Genomic DNA, 24,330 nt, shown 5'->3' on the forward strand with positions numbered 1-24,330 from the left:
CCAACATGGCAAAACCCCGTGTCTACTAAAAAGATGGGTCTCGAACCCAGCTACGCAGGAGGCTGAGGCAGGAGAAGCACTTCAACCTGGGAGGCAGAGGTTGCAGTGAGCCAAGGTCACATCACTGCATTCCAGCCTGGGCGACAGAGAGAGACCCTGTCTCAAAAAAAAGTAAAAGAAAGAAAGAGAGAGAGAAAGAGAAGAAAGAAAGAAATACAGAAAGAGAAAGAACAGAAAGAAAGAAAAGAAAGAAAGAAAGGAAGAAAGAAAGAAAGAAAGAAAGAAAGAAAAAGAAAGAAAGGAAAGAAAGAAAGAAAGAAAGAGAGAGAGAGAAAGAAAGAAAGAAAAAGAAAGAAAGAAAAAGAAACAGGGAGGGAAGGAGGCAGGGAGGGAGAGAAAGAATACCCAGCCCAGCTGCAGTGTTCGCGGCCAGTGTTGCCGGGCACTTCCTCGTTCCCGCGCGCCCCGGGTGCAGCTCCCTGCACCCAGTGCTGGCGCTCCTCAGAAGGGAGGGGGCCAGAGGCGAGATGTCGCAACCGCCTCCCTCCCTCTTTCCCCGCCTTGGCACTCAGTCGCCTCCCAGATGAGCACTCTCTCAGACCGCTGCGGGCCGCCAGGCGCCGGGAATGTCCCCTGAATGCGCGCGGGCAGCGGGCGACGCGCACTTGCGCAGCCTGGAGCAAGCCAACCGCACCCGCTTTCCCTTTTTCTCCGACGTCAAGGGCGACCACCGGCTGGTGCTGGCCGCGGTGGAGACAACCGTGCTGGTGCTCATCTTTGCAGTGTCGCTGCTGGGCAACGTGTGCGCCCTGGTGCTGGTGGCGCGCCGACGACGCCGCGGCGCGACTGCCTGCCTGGTACTCAACCTCTTCTGCGCCGACCTGCTCTTCATCAGCGCGATCCCTCTGGTGCTGGCCGGGCGCTGGACTGAGGCCTGGCTGCTGGGCCCCGTTGCCTGCCACCTGCTCTTCTACGTGATGACCCTGAGCGGCAGCGTCACCATCCTCACGCTGGCCGCGGTCAGCCTGGAGCGCATGGTGTGCATCGTGCACCTGCAGCGCGGTGTGCGGGGTCCTGGGCGGCGGGCGCGGGCAGTGCTGCTGGCGCTCATCTGGGGCTACTCCGCGGTCGCCGCTCTGCCTCTCTGCGTCTTCTTCCGAGTCGTCCCTCAACGGCTCCCCGGCGCCGACCAGGTGAGCGCCTCTCTGTGCGTGCCGGGCAGGTGTCCTGCGCAGGCTGGGAAGGGGCCCCAACGGAAGCTGGGATGAGGATGATCAACAACAACAATAGCCATTTATTGCACTTAATCGTTGTGCCAAACCTTGTGCCCATGGCTGTGAAGTTTAATCTCTTAAATCTCACTACAACGCTGTGCACACGCCCTCCTAAATGATGTTAAGTGGAGTCTCCCAAATTCTTGCAAAATGCAATGACTGTTGCGAGGTTAATTAACGAGTAGTTTAGGAGCGAGATGGAACTTTGGGGGAGCAGGGTGGCCAATCACTTTGTATTGAATCATGATTCCTCGCCAGGTGCTACAATACTGTTATTATCACAGCCATTTCACAGATGAGAAGCAGAGGCACACCGAAGTGTATAATAACTTGCCCAGAGTATTTTATCCGTAATTCAAGGAGGAGTTGGGCTCCTGTCCAGGGTTGGGTTATGGTCCTGCTTTGAAAGCGCGCAGGCAGGCACGTGAGACCCAGGAACCCCAGATGCAATGCTGTCTTTAGGGGACTTGTGACGGAATTCCCTTCCGGGGTCTTCAGTTTTTTTCGGCTGCAAAACGGAAGGATTACACTAGACCTTCAAGGTGTCCTGGGCGCCCGAAATGTGCAGATTACAGAGGCTGGGCCGACGAGCTCTGTTTCGCATAGTGGGTCAATAGTTGTCATTATTAGCTCATAGGGGTGGGAGTGACCATGATCTGAATAAGGTTCTGCGGATAGTGCAGGACGTTGGCTGCGGTCCCCTCGAGTCCCGCGGTCCGGAATCCCGAGCTCTGGTCTTTTTCTCTTGCCGCTTTGCCCAGTGGTTGCAGGGTTCGTGCGCCGGGATCCACCTGGGAGAGCGGACCTAGACGCGGAGTCACGGTGGAGGACAGTGGCCGCTGTCTGGCTGTCTTCCCAGTGTGTTTGGTTCTCCGTGCCTCGCGGAGAGAGATAGGGATAGGACTTAGGTCTGTGAGCCGGGGTCTCAGCCTCCAGGAGCGTCTGCCCGTGGCTGGGTTCTTGGCCTCCCCTTCCCTACCCGGGTCACTGGTTTTCCGGCCCGGAACCCCCTACCCTTAAGCTCCCTCTCCACCTAGGAGTGAGTATGGGGCGCCCTGAGTAATCGTGGCACAAACAGGAATCACAGTCCCAAAGAGGGACCTTCTAAGTGGCCAGAGAGAGGGAAGTAGGGAGGGAGAAATGACATGTCACCAGGGGAAGGCTTGGTTATGGAGATGCACACAGCCCACCAGGGACACCCCCTGGCTGTGTGACCCTCCAGAGCCTGGGACAGAGAGGTGGAGCCTCTCTGGGGGTTTTCCCAGACCAGTCTCTCACACAGCCCTTTTACTGGGGGTAGGATGGATGGAGTCTGCCTCCTGTATCCAGTGCGAGTTTTTTTTTTAAACATAAATCAAACTTAAACACTTGTTTCTAATGCTTGTGTGGAATACATTGTGGGGTGTTTGTTTGTTTATGGCCTTGAATGACTAATAGGCAGGAGCCCCATCAAGCCTGTGGCACTTGGTCAAATAACATGCAAGCTTGTGGCCATGTCCACTCAAGTGGGGCCCGGAGAAGCCAGGATTAGCTGAGCTGGTGGGTGCCATTTATAGACAGACCAAGGGCTCTGGCTTAGTGAGCAGGCTTGTTCTTAGCCTACACACCCCTGAGAATCAAGGTGGGCCACACAGATGCCTCTAAAAGCATGGATCAGGAGGGGGCTGGGCTTCTGCCATCAGTTTCTTTGATTTCTTTAAAAGTTATTCTCTCAATGAGTTACAGTACTTCTATATTTCTCACAGAACTTGAGGTATTTCATCTCATTTTCTTTCTTACAGGAGAAAATGATGTTCAGGGAATGAAAGACCAGGTAGAATGTATCTTGAAGGTATCTTAAGTTTTCAGTTGTGTATTTTGTGCCTCTCCCTTTTTTCAGTTGATTTCAAGTATAACCCTAATTAATTGGAAATGACATTAAAAAATAAGACTCTTGTCACTTCCCAGCCAGAGCCCAGACTAAAATTGTGTGCTGACAGGGACACAGGTGACTGGGTGAGAAGCCCTTGGCATAGGCAGGGGCCTTCCGTGTCTTGGCCACTTAGTACTGTACCCCTGTTAGGGAATCTGGGTGTGGTTAGAGCCCTCTGTGGTGCTTCCAGATTGGCCACAGTTGTGCTGTAAGGTGCTTCCGTGGAGGTCTGTATTGTGATGGCTGGGCACACAGACTTCCCTTGTTTTAATGTTGAAACACTTCCTTGGTTTTAAGCAGCTTTGGAGAGGGATTTGGGCAAAGCCACTGGGAGAGAATGAGCCTGCAGTGTGCACTGGGGGCCAGGTGAGTTAGTTACCCACAGGAGCCCTACTCACTGAAATTAGTAGAGGTGAGGTGGGAAAGCTTGAAATTAAAAAAAAAGAAAATCCCTGGGCACGGTGGCTCACACCTGTAATCCCAGCACTTTGGGAGGCTGAGGCAGGTGGATCACTTGAGGTCAGGAATTGGAGAGAAGCCTGGCCAACGTGGTGAAACCTCATCTCTACTAAAAATACAAAAATCAGCTGGGTGTGGCAGCATGCACCTGTAGTCCCAGCTACAAGGGAGGCTGAGGCAGGAGAATTGCTTGAACCCAGGAGGTGGAGGTTGCAGTGAGCTGAGATGGTACCACTGCACTCCAGCCTGGCCAGCAAAGCAAGACTCCATCTCAAAAAAAAAAAATTTTTTTTAATTAAAAAAATGGGACAATCCTTTCTGGCTCTCCATCTTCTTTGTCTTCTTTCCTACCTGTCTGCCACATCCACCTCATCTCTCTCTCCCTCTCTCTCATGCACACACACACACACACTTTCACACCTACCTGCCCAGGAACCCAACAAACAGAAAAACCCCAATTTCCTAAGGGTTGTTGCCTGAACACATAGAAAACATCCAATATTATAGGTTCAGCAGTTGAAGAAATAAGTTGAAAAGAATGAGAGACAGAAAAAAACAAAGGGGGAGTGTAGTCATTAAAAAAAAAAGCAACAGGAGGATCTGGTCTAGACTGACTGAGTCTCACATTTAAAATTAGCAAAGGCTTGTTTTCTCAATCCCCATATTCCCAGCTTTCTGCTTGTGGATTCTGTCTGCCCCGTCCCACTTAGAGACTAAATATGGAGGTTTGGGATGGGGGATATTTTCCTAACCCAAACCACACGCTGAGAGAATCAACCAAGCCTAAGCAGATGCTGGCTGCCTCCCCTCAAGGAGCGCTGGCCAAGGAAACTGCCCCTTAGAGCTTCTGCCGACCCAAGAGCCCTCCTGAAACAGAAACTCAATCTCTTGTCCATGTGGGCTGTGGGTGCCCAGTAGTTCATGGTAATCAGACTCTAAAACTTCACTGAAGAGAAGATGAGGTGATAAACATCCTAGAAATGCGAGACAAGCTGGTATTTGGAGTGAGCTTTGGAGTCATTCTGTTTAAATCCCATCTCTGCCATTCGGGAGCTTAATGACAGAATCCAAGCTGTCTAACCTCTCAATATGTCACTTTCCTCTTCTGCAAAATGGGCATGATTACAGTATCAACCAACCTTACCGGATCATCATGGGCACTCATGTTTAGTAAATGGGCCAACACCTGGCACATACACAGTTAAGCATGTAAGAATTGCTAGCTAGTATTAGTTTCCTTATCTTTGAACATAAACATTTTAAACATTCTTCAAACAGTATAATTCTTCTGATTGCTGTAAAATAACAGACTGCCATTTTAAGAGGGTGAACATAGCCTAGCAACGTTAACATCTCAGCCAGGTCAGCTCACCCTGCTTCAACAGGATTCCAGCCTGTGTGTGCTGTGGCCCTGGCTGGGTGGTGACCCACATCGGCAGGTGGAGAAGACTGTCTATCCTGGCCAGAATGTGCTGCCCATTCATTCTGCAAACATTTACTAAGCACCCTTCCCCTCTTGCCCCTGCCACAAATCACGTAAATCCACCTCCTTCTCTTCAAGGAGAAGCACACAGATGGTCCTAGATTCTGGCCTAATTTGGTCCTCACAGTCACCCCACCCCATATTCTTTTGTTTATTCTAAAAGAGGAAATCCCTAAAGTCACAGAATGGCAAAAGATGGAACCAGAATTTAGCCCCACTCTTTTGGGTCCCTCTGGATACGGTCACCCTTGGGTTTATACTTCCTTGGGGCACTTGATCCCACTGCCCCACCCTACCCTCATTTAACACCAGGCTAGTCATGTGAACGCTCATGTGTCTCTGTTGAGTGTGGATTGTCTGAGGAAACAAACACAGTTTGCTTGCCTTTGTTATGATTAGAGAATACTTTTAAAATGTAAGAAAGGAAGCATCTCTTGCATTAATATTTTCTCTCTTTTTTGCTGGGAAGCTGATAGAAGACAAAATATCCAACTAGGACTCCTAGGTTCTTAAAATGATCTTGAAGTCTTCCATGTTGATGGCAGAGGTGAGACGCAGGAACAAGGATTTACCAAGGGTCTCCAGAGGTACTGCAAGAAGAATCATCAGAGACTGATAGGCAAACAGCTGGAACAAACAGCTAGAACTTATTTGCAAACAGGCAGTGTTTGCAAATAAGTCAGCCAGTGTGGGGAGGGTCAGCATTTCCGCAGTGCCTGTGGACAGATGTCCCCATCCTCAAGGGGAGTCTCCTTAGAAAATCTCGTTTGGCAATTTTGTCCTGAGCACCTAATGTGTATTAGGCAGAATTCTAGGTGCTGGGATGCTGGCTGGAAAAAGGCAGGCTTGGTCCCCACCCTTAGTAACACACTTCAGTGGGGGCTCCAGACAGGGAAGGGGATGATTGCACAAGCTGTGGAGAGCTGTGGAAGGGTCTCTGCTGGGTATGGTGAGTCCAGGAAGCTACTGGGAGATGGCAGTGTCCGCAATGAGTGTGAAGATGAGAGGAAGTAAGCCAGGCAAGGGATGGAGACGAGGAGGACATTGCAGGCACAGGAGAGTCCACATGGAGGCCAAAGGAGCAGTGAGTGCTGTTCTGAAACTTGCAAGGGGTTCTCCACCACACATGTGTAGAGCGTGAGGTTCAGTGGGAGCAAAAGATGGTGCTGGAAGGGTTGGCAGAGGAGAGGGAGAAGGGCCAGAGACATCCTGGTAGGAAGTTTAGACTTAATGGTGATGGCCTGGTCTTGGTAAGGGTTGGGGGCAGGCCAGTGAAAATGCAATAGGTGGATAAGTCAATAGCTATGAAGGAGGAACTTAGAGATCCCTTCTGAGTGGGGAGGAGGAGGTGGGCAGAAGGCCAGTGCTCAGGTTTCTGGCACCTTGGAGATTGGTGGCTCTGTGCCCTGATTCAGGGAGTGCAGGAATCAGGTGGAACCATTTGGGGATGGGACCTTCAAAGCTTAATGTGCCTATAAGGCCTCCTGCTGAGATGTCCTCATGGCTGTTGGGCAAGTCTGGGGTTCAGGAAAGCATGGAGCTGAAAAGAGTAGATTGGAGCTTTACCTGCAAAAGGAGCTGTGGAAATGAGTGAGATGGCCAGGGAGAAGTGGAGACTGGGATGAGGCAGAACACATTTGGGGGATCCAAGTCACACTTATCCCTTCACTGTGAGTGGCCTCCCAATTTCATCCCAGAATGCTGGTCTTTCACCTGAGCTCCGGCCTCCCTATGCCCCTGGCTGCGGTCCTTCCGGGCATAGCAGAAACAACCCCCCCGGGTGACTCTACCCTCTCTGGTCCTCTGAAGCTCTCTGGGCACTTCCAGCTGCTTGTCCTGTCCTGAAGTGTCCTAGCACTTCTCTGCCTCTCCCCCTCCTGGAGGATAGGGCCAGCGCCTTGCTCTTCCTCACTGTGGCTTCGCTGTGGTCAGCCACCACGTCTGGAGTCGGGTGGTTGAGCAAATGAATTAAAGAAGACTATTGTTGACTCTGCCAGTTCCGCTTCTGTAACTCAGTAACAAGGCAGGCTTGCCACTTTTGTTTTCCAAGTTCCCTTTTTAAAATCGGGGGACATTTCACATGTGCAGAAAAAGTACAGAGAATATGATAGGACTCACATCCCCACCTTTCAGACTTGACATGCTGCCTAACTCCTCTACATGTCACAGCTTGCGGGAGAATACCTAGAATCAAAACGACTTAAGCCAAATGGATTTTCCCACAGAAACCAAGTTATGACACCAACTTGGATCTCTGTGGGCATGGCACCTGTTATTTTATTTTTTAATGAGACCAGACAGTGCACTTAGTCAACAGTACCATATAAAACCTTCTAAAGAGCATGTCAATCCATCATTCAGGCCCCCAAGCCAGTTGCACTGCCTCTCAGTTCATGTGTGGGGGTGCTGGGCAGAGTTCTTATCTTACTTCCTTATCACACTTCCTGCCCTGAGCAAGAGCCACAAATCAAAAGGAGAACGAGCGTCTTTATTAAAGTCACGGAATTTGGGAGCTTCCTGGGACAGGTTCATTGTCTCTGTTGAAAAATAGCTGGTAAAGTTGGCAGAACTATCATGGTGGTCTGTGTTTCATGTTTGATCATCATTTCACTTATAAATGAACTTTTTTCTTTTATAAAAGTAATATAGGCACATCATGGAAAATTAGGAAAACCAGATAAGCCACAAGAATAAAAACAATTTGAGAGTCCCACCTAGAAATAGACACTTCACTTTCTGGATTGTATCCTTCCATGTTTTTTTCTGTGCATGCGAGCATGTGAGTGTATGTGAGAGAGAGAGTGTGTGTGTGCGTGTGTGTGTTGGATGGCCATATACTCATTCACACATATACATTCTCTTCAACACACTGGGATCATAGAAGCACGTGGTTTAGGGACCTGCTTTTTTTCTTTCACTCCTACTGTAGAGAGAACACCTTGCTCTATCATTATACACTCTACAAAAGTCTTGCTAACCCTGGAGAGATTTTGGCAGACGTTCTGGAAAAGGCTTTTGGGAAGAGTTGGGAAGAGCTTTAAGAAAAGCTTCTGTGTGTCCTCTGTTTTTCTACTGTCCCTTAAAATTTTTCCATCACAAGAATAGGAATTAGAGACCAAGTCACATTCAGGGTTGGAATCCGTTTCTTCCGATTGGTGCTTCAGCATATCTGCTTATATGTATTGCTACTGCTGTCTTGGAATGAGGGGTCCATAGTGGGCAGAGGCCTGAGTACAAAAGGGGGTGGTGTGGGTTTTCTAGAGAGCAGTAGTAGCCTCACTGCCAGTAATCAGAAGATCCTTGAAAGAAACAGGTTTCTGGCTGGGCATGGTGGCTCACGCCTGTAATCCCATCACTTTATGAGGCCAAGGCGGGCGGATCACAAGGTCAGGAGATCGAGACCATTCTGGCTAACATGGTGAAACCCCGTCTCTACTAAAAATACAAAAAAAAAAATTAGCTGGTCATGGTGGTGTGCTACTGTGGTCCCAGCTACTCGGGAGGCTGAGGTGAGGCAGGAGAATCACTTGAACCTGGGAGGCGGAGGTTGCAGTGAGCCGAGATCGCACCACTGCACTCCAGACTGGCAACAAAGTGAGACTCTGTCTCAAAGGAAAAAAAAAACAAAACAAAAAACAGGTTTCTTTCCAATCACCAAAATGTGGAAGGATTTAATAAACTTCCCCCCACCATGTGTTCACACCAGCCCAGTCTTGATTCACTGCTAAAAATTCTCTGCTTTTGCCTAGTACAGCATTCAATGAATATTGCTCAAGTGAATGAATGAATGATTGGTACTTCGGATGATCATGCTACTCCTAGACATTGGTTAAGATGCCTTGGCCCTTCAAAATCAATAATGTGGTCTTTTTACACAGCATGTGCTCTGAAGAATCTATTCTATATGCGTGTGTTAGGGCCGCTTGTTTTCTAAACAGTTTTGTTTTTGTAGTCAAGTGGGCATAGGAAGTTTATATGTGGGAAGTTAGTATATACACACACACAGATATAGTCTGTTTTCATTGGCCTATTTATTCATTGGATGAAATTGTTGCAGAAGCTATTTGTAACTATTCAGTAAGGTCTCCGTATGTTGCAGTTCTTGCAGTTAGTGTTAAACATTTGAATCAATACAACATAGTGATAGCAGCAAGATCACAAACCTTCACACTCTTCTGCCATATTCCATTGGTTTTACATCTTGAACTGTCTGTGAGTGGAGGCTGATCTTTGCCTTGGGGCTCTAGATGGCCAGGTTGATGCAGCTTGACACACTTTAGACACCTGAGCACCCCCAGCATGAACACTTAATGCTTTAGCAAAGACCCTGTGTCCTTCAGCTTACACAGTGTGACTACAAGGAAACCTCATTCCTGTTTCGATATGTTTGTTATGTAGCATGTCCTTTCCGAGCTCTGTAACCTTTCAGGGGTCAGTTTTCTCCTTTGTAAAGTGGCAGGCTTGGAAGAGAAGGCTCAAAAGCCCTTTGCATGTCAGCCCAGGGAAGTGGAAAGACCACACCTAGGAACCGACTCTAGCTCTTACCACCCTGCAAGCCTGAGGCTCAGTTGCTGTCCCTAGAGAACAGGAAACATAATCATGGCTATTCTGAGGATCAGGGGCAAGTGCTTTGCAAGTGGGATTGTGGTGGGCAGTGGGAGGGATTCTGAGGTTCACTGTCATGCTAGTTGTGTAACTGGGCAATGCAACTGTGTAAGTGTCAGGAAACCCTCAATAAGACTGAGCCAGAGGCCAATAAGAAGCCAGCATTTACATGATGTTCTTTTCCTTTTTGTAACTAGGAAATTTCAATTTGCACACTGATTTGGCCCACCATTGCTGGAGAGATCTCGTGGGATGTCTCTTTTGTTACTTTGAACTTCTTGGTGCCAGGACTGGTCATTGTGATCAGTTACTCCAAAATTTTACAGGTATGTTTGCTTCAAGTGCTGCCACTGAACTTCACCCAGGCTTGGGGTTATTTCTGCTAGAATCTTAGAATTTGGGGTCGGAGAACACTTAAGAGTTCACGCCAGCTCAATCTTGATTCACTGCCCAGGTCTACAACGCTAAGGAAGGAGAGGGTGTTTTTTTTTTAAGTTATATCTTTGTGATTATGTTTTTGCTCATCACTAAAGTAATACCAGGTCATTACAAAAAATTAAATTAAAATGAAAGCAGACACATAAATGTAAATAACACAGAAACTGAAAACTTACTCTACCTTCTTAACAATTCAAGATGTACTTTTTCAGGTTATTTTTCTTATAAGCTTATGTATATGTCATGTATACTGTGTGTGTATTTGATGAACCATATGAAATTGCAGGTTAAAATATCTGACACTGTTCAATGTTCTTTTCAGATATGAGATAATACTCTCTGCTCTGTAACTCCTTTTTTCACTTAACATTATATCTTAACATCTTTCCACATCATTCCTATATCTCTAGCTCATTATTTTTAGTGGCTACAGATGTGACTTCATTTATTTTATGGTCTTTTGGGCTGTGTCCATTTTTTCCCCATTGCAAACACTGCAGTACTGGAGAATGTATACTTTTTAAAACATTTTATTGAAGTATTATATACATATATAAAAAGCACACTGAGCATAGGTGTAGGCTCAAACTGAGTGCATTCATGAAAGCAGCTCCCAGGTCAAGAAATGGAATATTACCAGAAGTCCCTCCTATTATCTTCCAGTTGCTACTCCACCCACCCCCAGGGAATGTCCATTTCGAATGTGCACTGAAACAGGAAATGATCTCTACCTTCAAAACAAATATGTACAGGGACATAAAAAGGACGAGTCAGCCTGTTTTATATCTCGTAAGGTAGCCCATTTGTGAGTAAGTTGCCTGCCCAGGCAAACAGCTTGGGTGCATCCATGTTTATGCCCATTTTAGAAGGTTTAATGCAAAGCCCTGGAATCCTCGTGGAGGTTTATAGTTGTTGAATCTTGGTATTATAGCATCTCATGTGTGGGTCATCTGGCAAGTAGGCACTTGAAGTGGTGCCCTGTAGGGCCTGCTCACCCTCTGGTCACTTTTATGGCCCTTTCTTTGCAGCTAAGGTCTGTAACCTTCTTAGATGCTCAGAACCCATAGCCAGGCCAACCTCCATCCAGGTCTGCTAATCCCTGGGTCCTGTGGGAGATGGCCCCTCCATGTCGCTCATTAGACTCTTGCCCACCCAGTGACCACTAAAGTGACACACAGCCTGGGGCTTGTTCAAGTGCAGGAGGCAGATTCAGGCCTGGAGTTAAGGTCTGGATAGTGCTTGCAATGGGACCAGTCATATAATCGTGCTATATAAGTGTTAGCTATTATCATTAAGTTAAAAGGAAAGAGGTGAGAGAAAAAGGAAGATAAATGTAGAACTTATTTAACAAATATTTACATAGTGTTGACCATATGCCAGGAACTAACTCTTTAATTCTGATAAGAATTACAGATGAAGAAACCCAGGCACAGGGAGGTTAAGTAACTTACCCAAGGTAACACAGCTTGTCATGTGAACGCTCACAGCTTGTCATGTGAATTCCTGAGGTCAGGAATTCAAGGCCAGCCTCGCCAACATGGTGAAAGCCCATCTCTACTAATAACACAAAAATCAGCCAGGCGTAGTGGTGTATGCCTGTAATCCCAGCTACTGTGGAGGCTGAGGAAGGAGAATCACTTGAACCCAGGAGGAGGAGGTTGTAGTAAGCTGAGATCGCGCCACTGCACTCCAGCCTGGGCAACAAAGTGAGACTCCCTCTCAAAAAAAAGAAAAAAAAGCAAAAGGCCATGAAGTTAGACACAGAGACTTGACAGTGTTCTTTTAATAATCTGGGTTTGAGTCTTGAATCTGCCACTTACTTGCTGTGTGGCCTTGACCAGCTTAGTTACCATCTCTGGGCCTCGGTTTCCTCCTCTGCAAAATATCAAACATAATGCCAGCAGTATAGAGTTGTTGTGAGGCATGTAGGAGATGCTACTGATGGGACAGAGAGAGCCATGCCTGCCTGTGGCAGGTGATGAATAAATTATGACGGTCGTGATTTGTTAGGCAAGGCTGCTCTTCCGACCCCTGTCTCAGAGCATGCTGGGAAAAGGTGCTGCTAAGATTTGCAAGAGAATAAACAACAGCCCAGATTTGGAGCACATCAAGAGCAAGGAATTGACGCTAGAGCACGGCTGGCTGGAAGGGGCGGCAGCATTTGACCTCCTTCCTGGAGGTCTCACTCCTGAGTTCCTTAGGCGCCAAGAGGGCTCTGGTCTGCCCCTTTTCACTCATACCTCATGCTTCTCAGCTGCCTGCTGAGGGAGGAATGATTTTCCACCCACCCGCGTCTTTTTCTCAAGGCCAGGGTCCACCTGGAAAAATTCTATGAGACCTGAGGAATTGGGGCAGGTGTCCTTTTAGCCACCCACCTCTAAACAGCAGTTTACTCTCGAAGCACCTTGTGTCTAAACCCACAGCCAGCCTTCACTTCTCCCCATCACAGACCTCAGAACACCTCCTGGATGCAAGAGCTGTCATGACTCACAGTGAGGTAAAAGGGCACTCTGAGTAACAGAGTAACAGATCAAATATGTAATTTACATTCCATCACCACCCTCACCTTAAGGCCCTGTGTGGTCTGGCCCTGCTGCCTTTCTCACCTTCATATTTCACCCTCCCTTGTGTCCACATTGGCCTTGAGGCTGTACTGCACACTGGCCACCACACTGCTGCCCCAGGGCCTTTGCACCTGCCACTTGTTCCCCTGGATCTCTCTTCTCCAGATTTCTGCATGGGCCACTTCCCCACTTCATTTAGTCTTTACTCAAAAAGCTCTTCACTAAAAAGTCTTCCCATCAATCTCCAATTCCTTATCCTGATTTATTTCTCTTCAAACACTTACTATACCTGTCATATTCAATTTATGACAGTCATCTGTCTTGCCCACTACAATGCAAGCTCCATGGGAGCAGAGGTTTTGGTTTGTTCACTGCTATATTCCTATGCCTAGATCAGAGCCTGGCTCATTCATTGTAGGTGCTCAATAAATATTTGTTGAATGAATGAGGCATGAGCCTTGGATCACATTGAAAGGGTCTACAGGGTCGTCTCTTCTTGGACAGTGGGAAAATCACTGGACAAAGAGTCCTAAGACAGGAGTTCTAATCCAGGCTTTATCACTGTGTGACCTTGGGCAAGGCACTTAAGTAATGTGAACCTCAGTTTCTGCAGGAGCCAAATATGCCTCAGTGGATTAACACAATAAAATGAAAGAGCAGATATGATAATGTTTTAAAAATCACAATTTTAATCCAAATATCATTTAAAAATTACTTTCCACCTTATTAGCAAAATTCACTGTTGCCCATTTCCCAGGAGGACTATGACATTTGTCCTTACTTGGTACCATGAGTTTGCCAGGCTGATAATTTGGAAGCAGGCAAGCTATACCAGGTGGATGGAGTGTGTGAGCAGGGCCTCAGTTTGCATCTCCTCCCCTGTGAAGATATACGTAACTCAGAGATACTGAGTCAGCTTTTCTGTCCAAGCTTTTTCTGTGAAGCTTGGTTTTACATAACTCTGTAAAATCAATTGAACATCAATGTTAATTAGGCATAATAACAGACAATTCACAAATTGTTTGAAGCCATGGGATACATAACTACAGCACTACCAGTCCCACTTCTCACCTGTCACTAGTTCCTGTAACCCAGGTCTCATCTCCAGGCTTGAGAAGTGTCTCTTTTTCACATCACCCTGGTCTTCTATTGCTCTAAAGCAGTATGTGTCCTAGAATGTTCTGTAGAGTGCCATGGCAATGTTAGGTGTTAGAAAGGGTCTGGGAAATGCTGGGATAGGCTAGATTAGATTCTTTGCTGCAGGACTTCTCAGGACCTTTATTATGCCAATATACTTTGACGATCTCCCACACAGTAATAGAATAGGTATCATTGCTAAATGTGACTACAGAACCCCCTTTTTCCCACAGAGCATCTCTCTGCACTTGTGCTCCAAGAAATGCCTTTTTGGAAACCCTGCTCTAAAGTCTCCACCCTCCTTCCTGGTTCTGAGCTGGGCAAGAATTCAGAGCAGGCTTCGCCCTGGCTCTTTCCCTACCGCCCACCCTTCAGGGGCTGCTTCATGTGCTTGGAGCAGTGGCCTTATTCACCCTTCTGCCCTCCCTGCTTCCTCTTTCCTTGTGACTTAAACATGCCACACATCTTCAGTATTTTTTCCAATCAACAGTTTTCCCAAGGGAATAACCTCCCAGCGACTTTTAAGTGCCTTCGGATCAGGCTGTCATCACTGTTTGGGGCTTGCTTGACGTCATCGCCCAGCAACTGTTGCCGTGACAACTGAGATGCCTCTACCCTTTTGTAACAGTGGATGTTTATTGATCCCCCTCTCATTGCCCACATATGCACCAGAATGGAAGAGCAGCGTGGGCGGAGCTGCCTTGCTTATTGCTGTGTGTCCGGCACCTATGAGTGCTTAGCACATAGCAGGGGCTTATAAATATTTGTCGAATAAGTGAGTCTATGGCTTGCAGATGGAAAACCTTCAGCCTGTCTCAGGGCTAAGCTGAGAAACAAAATCTGTTTCCGCTGAACATGAGGGTGTTAGACAGTGAACACAAAGCCCTTTCTCCACGCCTGACCTGCATTCCCCAGCCTTGGGGGCCTGCATGCTGGTTGTGGAAAGGGAGGTAGAATCTCTGGAAAGATGGAATCTTCTGTCCAGTGATTCTAGATGGGAGGCTGTTGATTGACCAAGCAGCCCCCAGAGGAGATTCAACCTTCAGGGTTGAGTCCCAGCTTTGTCAGTGGGAACATCCTCTACCCATCCCCACATGTTGGCAGCAGCGGTCTGCTGGCATGCAGTGGCAGAGGGGTGTGAGGTAGGGTGGAGGCTCCCCCACGGTCTTCAGAAGCTCATGTGGGTGTGGAGGCAGTGAGTCTCAAAAAGGTCTGTCCTCAAAGGACTCAGGGGAACTCCAGACTGAGCCTGTTGTCTTAGATGAGCAGCTACGACACTTCAGTGGGCAAGAATCACCCGGGGAGTTTAGGAAACTTGCAGATTTCTGGGCCTCACCCAGCCCCACACAATCCAAATGTCTGAAGGGGCCCCCCAGCATTTGCATGTCATCATGTACTCGGTGGCCGTGGACCACATTCCCCAGATGCTGAATACCTCTGCTGAGGTGCTGTGCCTCAGTGGAGAAGACACTGGCACCTGGCATGGGGTACACTCCCCTACTTGACTGTGAGGCTTGAGCAAATCACTTCTCTTCTCAGGGCATCTTAGTTCCAAAACTGCGGCAACCACAGAACCTACCCCAGAGGCTTGTTCTGTGGATTAGGATTAATCCTCAAAAGTTAATTGAGCATTTAGTTTAATCTAAAAGCACATCAAGCATTCTGCCCAGTGCAGAGGACATTTGAAATCCTGGATCAATGTTGACTATCCTTGACATCTAGCATGGGGGGGGAGGAGGACAGGAGCCACATTTGATTATAAAGCCCCCTTTTCTTCCTCACACCCTACCAGTGGTGGGAACTGTGGAGAGAAGGAGATAGTAGCATCTCTCAGTGCTAAAAAAGATCCAGGCCAGGTGCGGTGGCTCACAGCTGTAATTCCAGTACTTTGGGAGGCCGAGGCAGGCGGATCACCTGAGGTCGGGAGGTCAAGACCAGCCTGACCAACATGGAGAAACCCCGTCTCTACTAAAAATACACAATTAGCCAGGTGTGGTAGTGCATGCCTGTAATCCCAGCTACTCAGGAGGCTGAGGCAGGAGAATTGCTTAAACCTGGGAGGTGGAGGTTGCGGTGAGCCGAGATCGCACTGTTGCACTCCAGCCTGGGCAACAAAAGCGAAGCCCCATCTCAAAAAAAAAAAAAAAATCCGTCCACTTAAGCACTTGGTCCATGAGTGAGCCCACTTTGTCTGTCACCCACAGCCATTGTTAGGTACCTGCTAGGGCTCTGGGTCACAGAAGACACAGGCATGCCTTGCTTCAGCTCCCATCCCCCAAGGAACCCGTAGTCTGGTGGGGGTCTGTGTTAGTCTGTTCTCACACTCCTTTAAAGAACTGCCTGAGACTGGGCAATTTATACAGAAAAGAGCTTTAGTTGACTCAGTTCCACATGGCTGGGGAGACCTCAGGAAACTTGCAATCATGGCAGAAGGAGAAGCAAGGACCTTCTTTGCACGGTGGCAGGAGAGAGAAGAGAGTGAGCAGGAGCAGGGCAAACTGTCTTATAAAACCATCAGATCTCATGAGAACTCATTCACTCTCACAAGAACAGCGTGGGGGAAATTGCCCCCATGATCGAAACACCTCCCACCTGGTTCCTCCCTCCACACGTGGGGATTACGGGAATTACAATTCGAGATGAGATTTGGGTGGGGATACATATCCAAACCATATCCGGGTCAGAGGTAAGAGGGATGCCTGGGCCCAGCGTGGTGGCTCAAGTCTGTAATCCTAGCACTTTGGGAGGCCAAGGCGGGCGGATCACGAGGTCAGGAGTTTGAGACCATCCTGGTTAACACGGTGAAACCCTGTCTCAACTAAAAATACAAAAAAAAAAATTAGCTGGGCGTGATGGCGGGCGCCTGTAGTCCCAGCTACTCAGGAGGCTGAGGCAGGAGAATGGGGTGAACCTGGGAGGCGGAGCTTGCAGTGAGCCGAGATGGCGTCACTGCACTTCAGCCTGGGTGACAGAGTGAGACTCCGCCTCAAAAAAAAAAAAAAAAAAAAGGACACCTGGACATCTACCACATAGTGTATGTGGCAACTTTCGCATGAGTGCCTGAAACAAAATGCTGCTGCAGGATGCCAAGCGGGAGATGAACCAGGAATCCTTCTCAGAGTTCCTGGCATTAGAGTTTGGAGTTAAAGCCTGGGCAGAAGGATTCCCATCGGCAGAGATAGTAGAGAGTGGGAAAGAACTAGTTTATGATAAAGACAATGGGCTGGCGTCAGGCTGCCAAATTGGCAGTCCACCTCGGCAGCTTCTTAGCTGAGTACTGGTGGGCAAGTTTTTTAAACTCTTTGAGCCTCAGCTTCCTCATCTGTAAAATGGGGATCATCACAGTACATATGTCACAGAATTGTCAGGAGAATTTAAAAAGGTAAACTAAGTGATAGGTAAGGGCCTGGCATATAGTAGGTGCTCCATAAATGTGAGCCTTCATCAACATCACTCATCAAAAAGTATTTTTGCGACACTACACCAGGGACCCTGGGTACATCGTTGCCCTTCTTAGGATGGTGTGGGCAGCAAGAGGGATGAAGCTGCTGTCAGAATCAGCCCTTGTGGGTCCCCCAGCCTGTGCTTAGGCCTAGAGCGATATCCTTACTCAGAGGCGGTGCCAATTCCTCTGCAGCCCCCCTACCTGACACCCTGCCCAGCTGATATTCTCCTAGATCTAACAGCCAAGGCAGGTTCCTTAGATTAACCAGGTTTCACCGGAACACAAGTTCTAGTTTTGATTCTACATAGTGACTTCCAGACTTGGATGTGCCAATATGGCCTCTGGCATTTGAACCCGAGGTGGTGCCCTGTGTCTCCTGAGCAACCTTCACCCTGCAGGGCCGAGGGGAGGGGAGGGCTGAATAGTGTGGCCATGCCATTTGAGACTTTTGTGATTTGTCTCATCTTTAATCCCACTGAGCTAGATTTTCAGAGATGGGGGCTCTGACCCTGTATCATTAGTGGAGTGACCTCTAACAAGTTTCTTAAATTTCTTGAAATTCAATTTCCTCATTTGGGAAGTGGGAACAATGATAGTACAAATCTAGAGTAGGTATGAAGATTAAATGTGACGATTGAGAAGTAAATGTGTGGCACAGTGCCGGCCACACGGAAGCCCTCAGTAAAGCTAGAGATCTATATGACTGTGAGGCTGTTCACTCAGCATCTGTTGCCCTGGTCTCCATCATCAACTGGTGGACCTAAACTCCTGCACAGAGCAAGCAGCCACATTGAATCATAAAACAAACAACTATCGTTTAATTAGCTAGTTACAAGTTTTTTGTTTGTTTGTTTGTTTTGTTTTGTTTTTTGAGACAGGGCCTCACTGTGTCACCCAGGCTAGAGTGCAGTGGCGCGATCTCGGCTCACTGCAACCTCCACCTCCTGGGTTCAAGCGATTCTCATGCCTCAGCCTCCTGAGTAGTTGGGATTACAGGTGCCCACCACCACACCCTGCTCATTTTTTTGTATTTTTAGTAGAGACAGGGTTTCATCATGTTGCCAGGGTTGTCTCGAACCCCTGACCTCAGGTGATCTGCCCACCTCGGCCTCCCAAAATGCTGGGATTCCAGGCATGAGCCACCGCGCCCAGCCTAGTTACAAGTATTCTAACAGGAATATTTTCAGCCATTCTGATCTTGCAGTTAAATTTACCTGAACTGTGAATGATGTTAATTAACTTCCAATTACTCCCCCTGTTGAGACTCAGGAGTCTTGGGGGACACCTGTAGGATCTCCTGAAAGAAGAGTCCAGAATCCCCTTCTAAGCCCACATAACCAGGGCTGCCTTCATTGCCTGCCATGCCTCTGCTTCACTGCCAGCCCTGCTCATTAATACAAACTATTAGAGGTCCCAGCAGCTCCACTGGTGGGAATTTATTCTACTGACATGCTCACCTAGGTGTGCAAGGATATGCATGAGGAGGCTCATTCCCCCAGTTGCCACCTCTCAACAGGGGACATAAATGTAAAATGGTCATTTTCCACAAATATCACCAGCAGTGCTCTGACAAGCTCCTCTTTCTTGCTGGGGCAGGGGCACCTTTAATGACACCTATGTCTGATGTACAGAGCTTTCCAGTCACTTTTCGATTATTTTACAATGTCAATCTCATAGTCAGTTCAAAGCTTCCCCTGCCCAAGGTGTAGGATGTGGGTTTGTGGTGCTGGAGCTGGGAGGAGGACAGACAAGGAGGATGGGCTGCCTGGCAGTGGTCTGGTCTCCCACAAGGACAAGGAACTTGCATGATTGCCCATATGAGGTGGTTGCCCCCTTCTGTTGGTCATTGCCTCTGATTTCCCTGTGTCTGGTGATGGTGCCAACAGGCTCTGTTGATGAGGGGATCATTCCCAAGCAGCACCCACTCCAACCCATGGGCGGGCCCTTTCCACACCCACTCCCACTAGGTATGGGCAGACCCTTCCCACACTCAGCTTCATTTTCAGGTTGGCTCCCAACAGAAGCTGCCCCAGCAAATGAGCAGCCTCTGATCACATCATCTTTCCTTAACCCCTGACTCAGGGGCCTGTAGGCAAGAATAGGATCCATTTTCTCCTGCTCCTGCAAAAGGAAAGGAACCTAGGGTGGGGTCCAGTGCTCCCTTCTGCCTGGCCTGCCACACTGGTATGCCATCTCCCACTCAACAACCTGTAAGGGAGTGATATGGTTTGGCTGTGTCCCCACCCAAATCTCATCTTAAATTGTAGTTCCCATAATCCCCATAATCTTGAATTGTAGTTCCCATAATGTCACGGGAGGAACCCGGTGGGAGGTAATTGAATCATGGGGATGGTTTCCCCCAGGCTACTCTCGTAATAGTAAGTTCTCATGAAATCTGATGGTTTTATAAGGGTCTTCCCCCTTGCTTGGTTCTCATTCTTCTCCTTCCTGCCACCATGTGGAGAAGGACACATTTTCTTCCCCTTCTGCCATGATTGTAAGTTTCCTGAGGCCTCCCCAGCCCTGCAGAATTATGAGTCAATTAAACCTCTTTTCTTTATAAATTATCCAGTCTTGGGTATGTCCTTATAGCAGCATGAGAACGGAATAATATAGGGAGAGAGGGGAAGAGTATGCACACTGCTACTTCAGCTGCGACCTCCCCAAACAAGGCAAAAGAAATAAAATACTCCTCAATAGGGGCTGGATAAATTGCAACCACCATTTATAGAAGAGAACAAGAATGAAGTGCCTTCTCTGTGCAGATACGGCCCGAGCACCATGATATACTGCTAGAAAAGGAGCAAGGCCCAGAGTGTGGTGCGTGGTGTGGGCCCATCTGTGTACCAGGCAAAAGAGCAGATGCCTGCAATCCCACGCCAGGAATATAGTGTGTGGCAGTGGTGCATTTCCAGAAAGCCATATGGGAAAATACTCACGTTAGTCACCTCTCGGGGTGGAAATAGAGGGTACAGAAGGCCAGATGTTCTTCATTTGCTCCCCATCAGTATAGCATTGTTTGAGTTTGAACCCTAAGCACATTGTGCTTGCAAACAATTAAAGAGTCACCTCTTTTAAAAAAATAACAGGGAAGACGTCCCTCTTGTAGACCACCCAATTCAGGCTTTTCACTTCCCCTCATAACTCTGTTTACAAGGTAGGTGATTTTCTGATTATTTCTCAGGGGTCCAGCCAGGGGTCCCGTTTCTCCAGCACATCCTAAGCTCAGGCACGCAAAGTCCCAGAGGCACACAGCCTCGGTGCCTTGGGGATAGCAGATTCCAACTCTTGGGCCCCTAACTCAAAACCCCCAACAACCCTCAGTCACCTGTGGCTCCAGTCCTGTTTTGGTTTTCCACAGATCACAAAGGCATCAAGGAAGAGGCTCACGGTAAACCTGGCCTACTCGGAGAGCCACCAGATCCGCGTGTCCCAGCAGGACTTCCGGCTGTTCCGCACCCTCTTCCTGCTCATGGTTTCCTTCTTCATCATGTGGAGCCCCATCATCATCACCATCCTCCTCATCCTGATCCAGAACTTCAAGCAAGACCTGGTCATCTGGCCGTCCCTCTTCTTCTGGGTGGTGGCCTTCACATTTGCTAATTCAGCCCTAAACCCCATCCTCTACAACATGACACTGTGCAGGAATGAGTGGAAGAAAATTTTTTGCTGCTTCTGGTTCCCAGAAAAGGGAGCCATTTTAACAGACACATCTGTCAAAAGAAATGACTTGTCGATTATTTCTGGCTAATTAATTTTTCTTTATAGCGGAGTTTCTCACACCTGACGAGCTGTGGCATGCTTTTAAACAGAGTTCATTTCCAGTACCCTCCATCAGTGCACCCCGCTTTAAGAAAATTAACCTATGCAAATACACATCCACAGCATCAGCAAATTAAGGGGTGATCACCCAGTTTCATAATATTTTCCCTTTATAAAAGGATTTGTTGGCCAGGTGCAGTGGTTCATGCCTATAATCCCAGCACTTTGGGAGGCTGAGGTGGGTGGATCACCTGAGGTCAGGAGTTCGAGACCAACCTGACCAACATGGTGAGACCCCCGTCTCTCCTAAAAATAAAAATAAAAAATTAGCTGGGAGTGGTGGTGGGCTCCTGTAATCCCAGCTACTTGGGAGGCTGAACCAGGAGAATCGCTTGAACCTGGGAGGCAGAGGTTGCAGTGAGCCGAGATCATGCCATTGCACTCCAACCAGGGCAACAAGAGCAAAACTCCATCTTAAAAAAAAAAAAAAAAAAAAAAAAAGATTTGTTATGGGTTCCTTTTAAATGTGAACTTTTTTAGTGTGTTTGTAACATGATCGAATTTAATAAATATTTATTTATGACTGTTCAGCAATCACATCTCCTACATATAAAGCCACACCATAGTGGTTTCTGAAGTGAGTCTTAGAACCGATTCAGGACGCAGATTTCTCCTCTGAAGGGTCACAGCCACCCTGTGCCCTACCTTGGACTCGCAAGGCTTTAGGATCATTCACTGATGTCAAGAGAAATTGAAGAATTTCTAAGGAACAGTTAAAGATGACTTACTGTTTTTTTTTTTCATTTATAAAAATGCCATGGACCCTTTTAAGAGAATCGGCGTCATGAAATCAGAGAGAAAGTAGGATGACTCTGAAATGTTTGAGAGTGAGTTCAGGAGTGGTTTACTCCTGATCCATCCAGCAGAGATGCCTCTTAAGCACCAGCCATGGCAGACAGTGTTCTTTGTGCTAGGAATACATTGGTGAACAGACAGCCATGGCCCTCTCTCAGGGAACTTACCTTCAAGTCAGGGGCAGAAAAACTAAATAAAAGTCAATAAACTATATCTATATACAGATATATAGATATATTTGAGATGAGAGTTTTGCTCCAATGCCCAGGCTGGAGTGCAATGGCACATCACAGCTCCCTGAAGCCTCAAATGCCTTGGCTCAAGCAATCCTCCCCCCTCAGCCTCCCAAGTAGGTGGGATTACAGGCATGAGCCGCCACGCCTGGCTACAAATCAATAAATAGTATAGCATCACAGAGTGAATAAGCACTATGAAGAAAATGGGACAGCGGCTATGGGAATTTAGATCAGATAGGGATGGGCCTAAGAAGACCTTTCTGAGGAGTGACATTTGGATCAAAAGGTAAGCAACAAGAAAGGGCCACCTGTGTGAATAGGGGGAAGGGACACAGAAGAGATATTAGTGCAAGGAGGCTGACATGCTTGAAGGGAGAGTGGCGTAAGCCAACTATTGTTGGAGCCTCCTCTGCACTAGGCACTGCCTTTAATGCTGAGACAAGGGGTACCCAGCTGGGGCCTGTCAGTTGAGGCCAGAGAAATTGCAGCGTTAGATCACATAGGGCCTAGGAGTTTATTCTGTTCTCCAAGCCCCTGGAGGTTTGCAACTGGAGGCTGACGTGACCTGATGAATGTGTGCAAAGATTACCCTGGTTGCTGGGCAGGGAATAGACTCTGAGGAGCATGAGTGAAAATGGAGACTAGTTGGGCAGCTGCTGAAGTGCAACAAGGGATGGGACCTTGGAGGTGAGTGGCATTAGGGAGGGATTGTGAAAAATAACTTGTAAATATACTTTGGGAAGATAAAACAATGATTTATTGATGGAAAGGATGGAATTGATAGAATGTGAGGGAAAGAGAGGGTTGAAGGGGAATACTCTGATTTTTTAGCCTGTCATTGGTTGGATGGTGAAGCAGGCAACAAAAATGGGGGAGCCTGGGCAAAGATTGGGGTGGGGGAGCCAAGAGTTTCATTTGGAGCTCATAAGTTTGAAATCTCGGTGAGACTTCCAAATTGAATAGGCAGTCGGATGCAGAGATGTGGAGCTTGGGCCTGGAGATGCACATTGTTTGGAGATATAAATGGTGTTTATAGGCCTATGGTTTTATAATACATCCCTTGGAGACAGAGAGAGAAACCAGAGCCAAAGACTGAACCCAGCGACATTCCACCACTTGGAGGCTGGGCCAGTGGCTGGAATGCACAGCAGCACAGGGCCTGGCGTATACTAGGTGTTCAACCAATCTTTGTTGCGGAGGAAATCAGCACCAGCAGTAGTGACTGCTTATGCAGTTTCTGGAGCAGCTTGCTTCTGAAGTTAGATTCATGGAAATCACAAGCTCAAGGACAAACGAACAGAGATGTTTTACTCACTTTAGTTAATAGATTTGATCAATTAAACCTGTTTTTGGAAGTGATGTGTGGCTATCTTATTGAAGCGGCATCGCTGTCTGGGATAAATAACTGGGGTTTGTCATCTTGCGCCAAGAGGATTAAGGACATGGACATATGTGGGTGGGTTAAGGAGCAGAATGTTTAATAGGCAGAAGGAAGGAGAGAGGAGAGCAGCTCTCTCTCTCGTGAGACAGAGGCATCTGAAAAGGGAAAAGTGGTGGACCACAGCATATTTTATAGGCAGGCTTGAGGAGGTGGTGTCTGATTTACCTAGTGCTCACAGATTGGTTTGACCAGGTGTGACGTTTACATAGTGCACGAGAAAGGCTGGCCGCCCCACCCAAATCTGATTATGCAAATGGACTTTCCACTTGGCCATCTTGTCTGCTCCTTACTGCACTCATAGCTGGCAAAAAGAGAAGATGGAGCCGCCATTTTGAAGATGCTTAGTCTTAGGTAGTACATTCCAATGGACACAACTGCTGGCATTCACCCATGCAAGCTTCCAACTTGCTTGTCTATGTCTGCAGCACGATTTTACAGGCTGCTCTTTGTTAGAAAAGGATTTAGGGGCTGCTTTTCATTAAAAGGAAAATCTTACCAAGGACTTCCATACCCTCACTATCTGCCTAAGTAATTTCTTTTTAACTCCTATATCATTATGGTTCTCTGAGGTTGTCAAACTGAAGCTGCGGAGCAAGGCTCTGACAGCCTGTGGTTCTGTGAGAGAGGAAGGCAAAGCTCTCCCATGCACATCACCTGTCTCCTCTGTCTTTGGTGGGGAACACTAGCATGGGGCACCCAGGAGACTCCCACGGTCCCTG

At 47.7% G+C, this 24,330-nt stretch overlaps 1 protein-coding gene across 2 annotated transcripts; it reads left to right on the plus strand.

The window, feature by feature from the left end:
* Positions 1–505: 505 nt before the first annotated feature.
* Positions 506–23,529, plus strand: FFAR4 (free fatty acid receptor 4). 2 transcript variants are annotated; one of them, XM_054436578.2, is made up of 3 exons: positions 506–1,193; positions 9,931–10,059; positions 20,679–23,529. In XM_054436578.2, exons 1-3 carry the CDS (start codon positions 627–629, stop codon positions 21,066–21,068), a joined length of 1,086 nt encoding a protein of 361 aa, XP_054292553.1. In that variant the 5' UTR covers positions 506–626; the 3' UTR covers positions 21,069–23,529. The 2 variants fall into 2 exon arrangements, with proteins under 2 accessions (XP_054292553.1, XP_054292554.1); XM_054436579.2 differs by lacking the exon at positions 9,931–10,059 and having other exon boundaries at positions 533–1,193; positions 20,679–21,084.
* Positions 23,530–24,330: the final 801 nt, after the last annotated feature.

The sequence above is a fragment of the Pongo pygmaeus genome, chromosome 8, assembly GCF_028885625.2.
Source record: "Pongo pygmaeus isolate AG05252 chromosome 8, NHGRI_mPonPyg2-v2.0_pri, whole genome shotgun sequence".
NCBI lineage: Eukaryota > Metazoa > Chordata > Mammalia > Primates > Hominidae > Pongo > Pongo pygmaeus.

Bases quoted from the DNA above. Each gene is read 5' to 3' on its own strand.
- FFAR4 (XM_054436578.2), top strand. From the start codon at position 627: ATGTCCCCTGAATGCGCGCGGGCAGCGGGCGACGCGCACTTGCGCAGC. The intron at 1,194-9,930 runs GTGAGCGCCTCT...TTTTGTAACTAG, and splicing joins GGCTCCCCGGCGCCGACCAG to GAAATTTCAATTTGCACACT. The intron at 10,060-20,678 runs GTATGTTTGCTT...GGTTTTCCACAG, and splicing joins GTTACTCCAAAATTTTACAG to ATCACAAAGGCATCAAGGAA.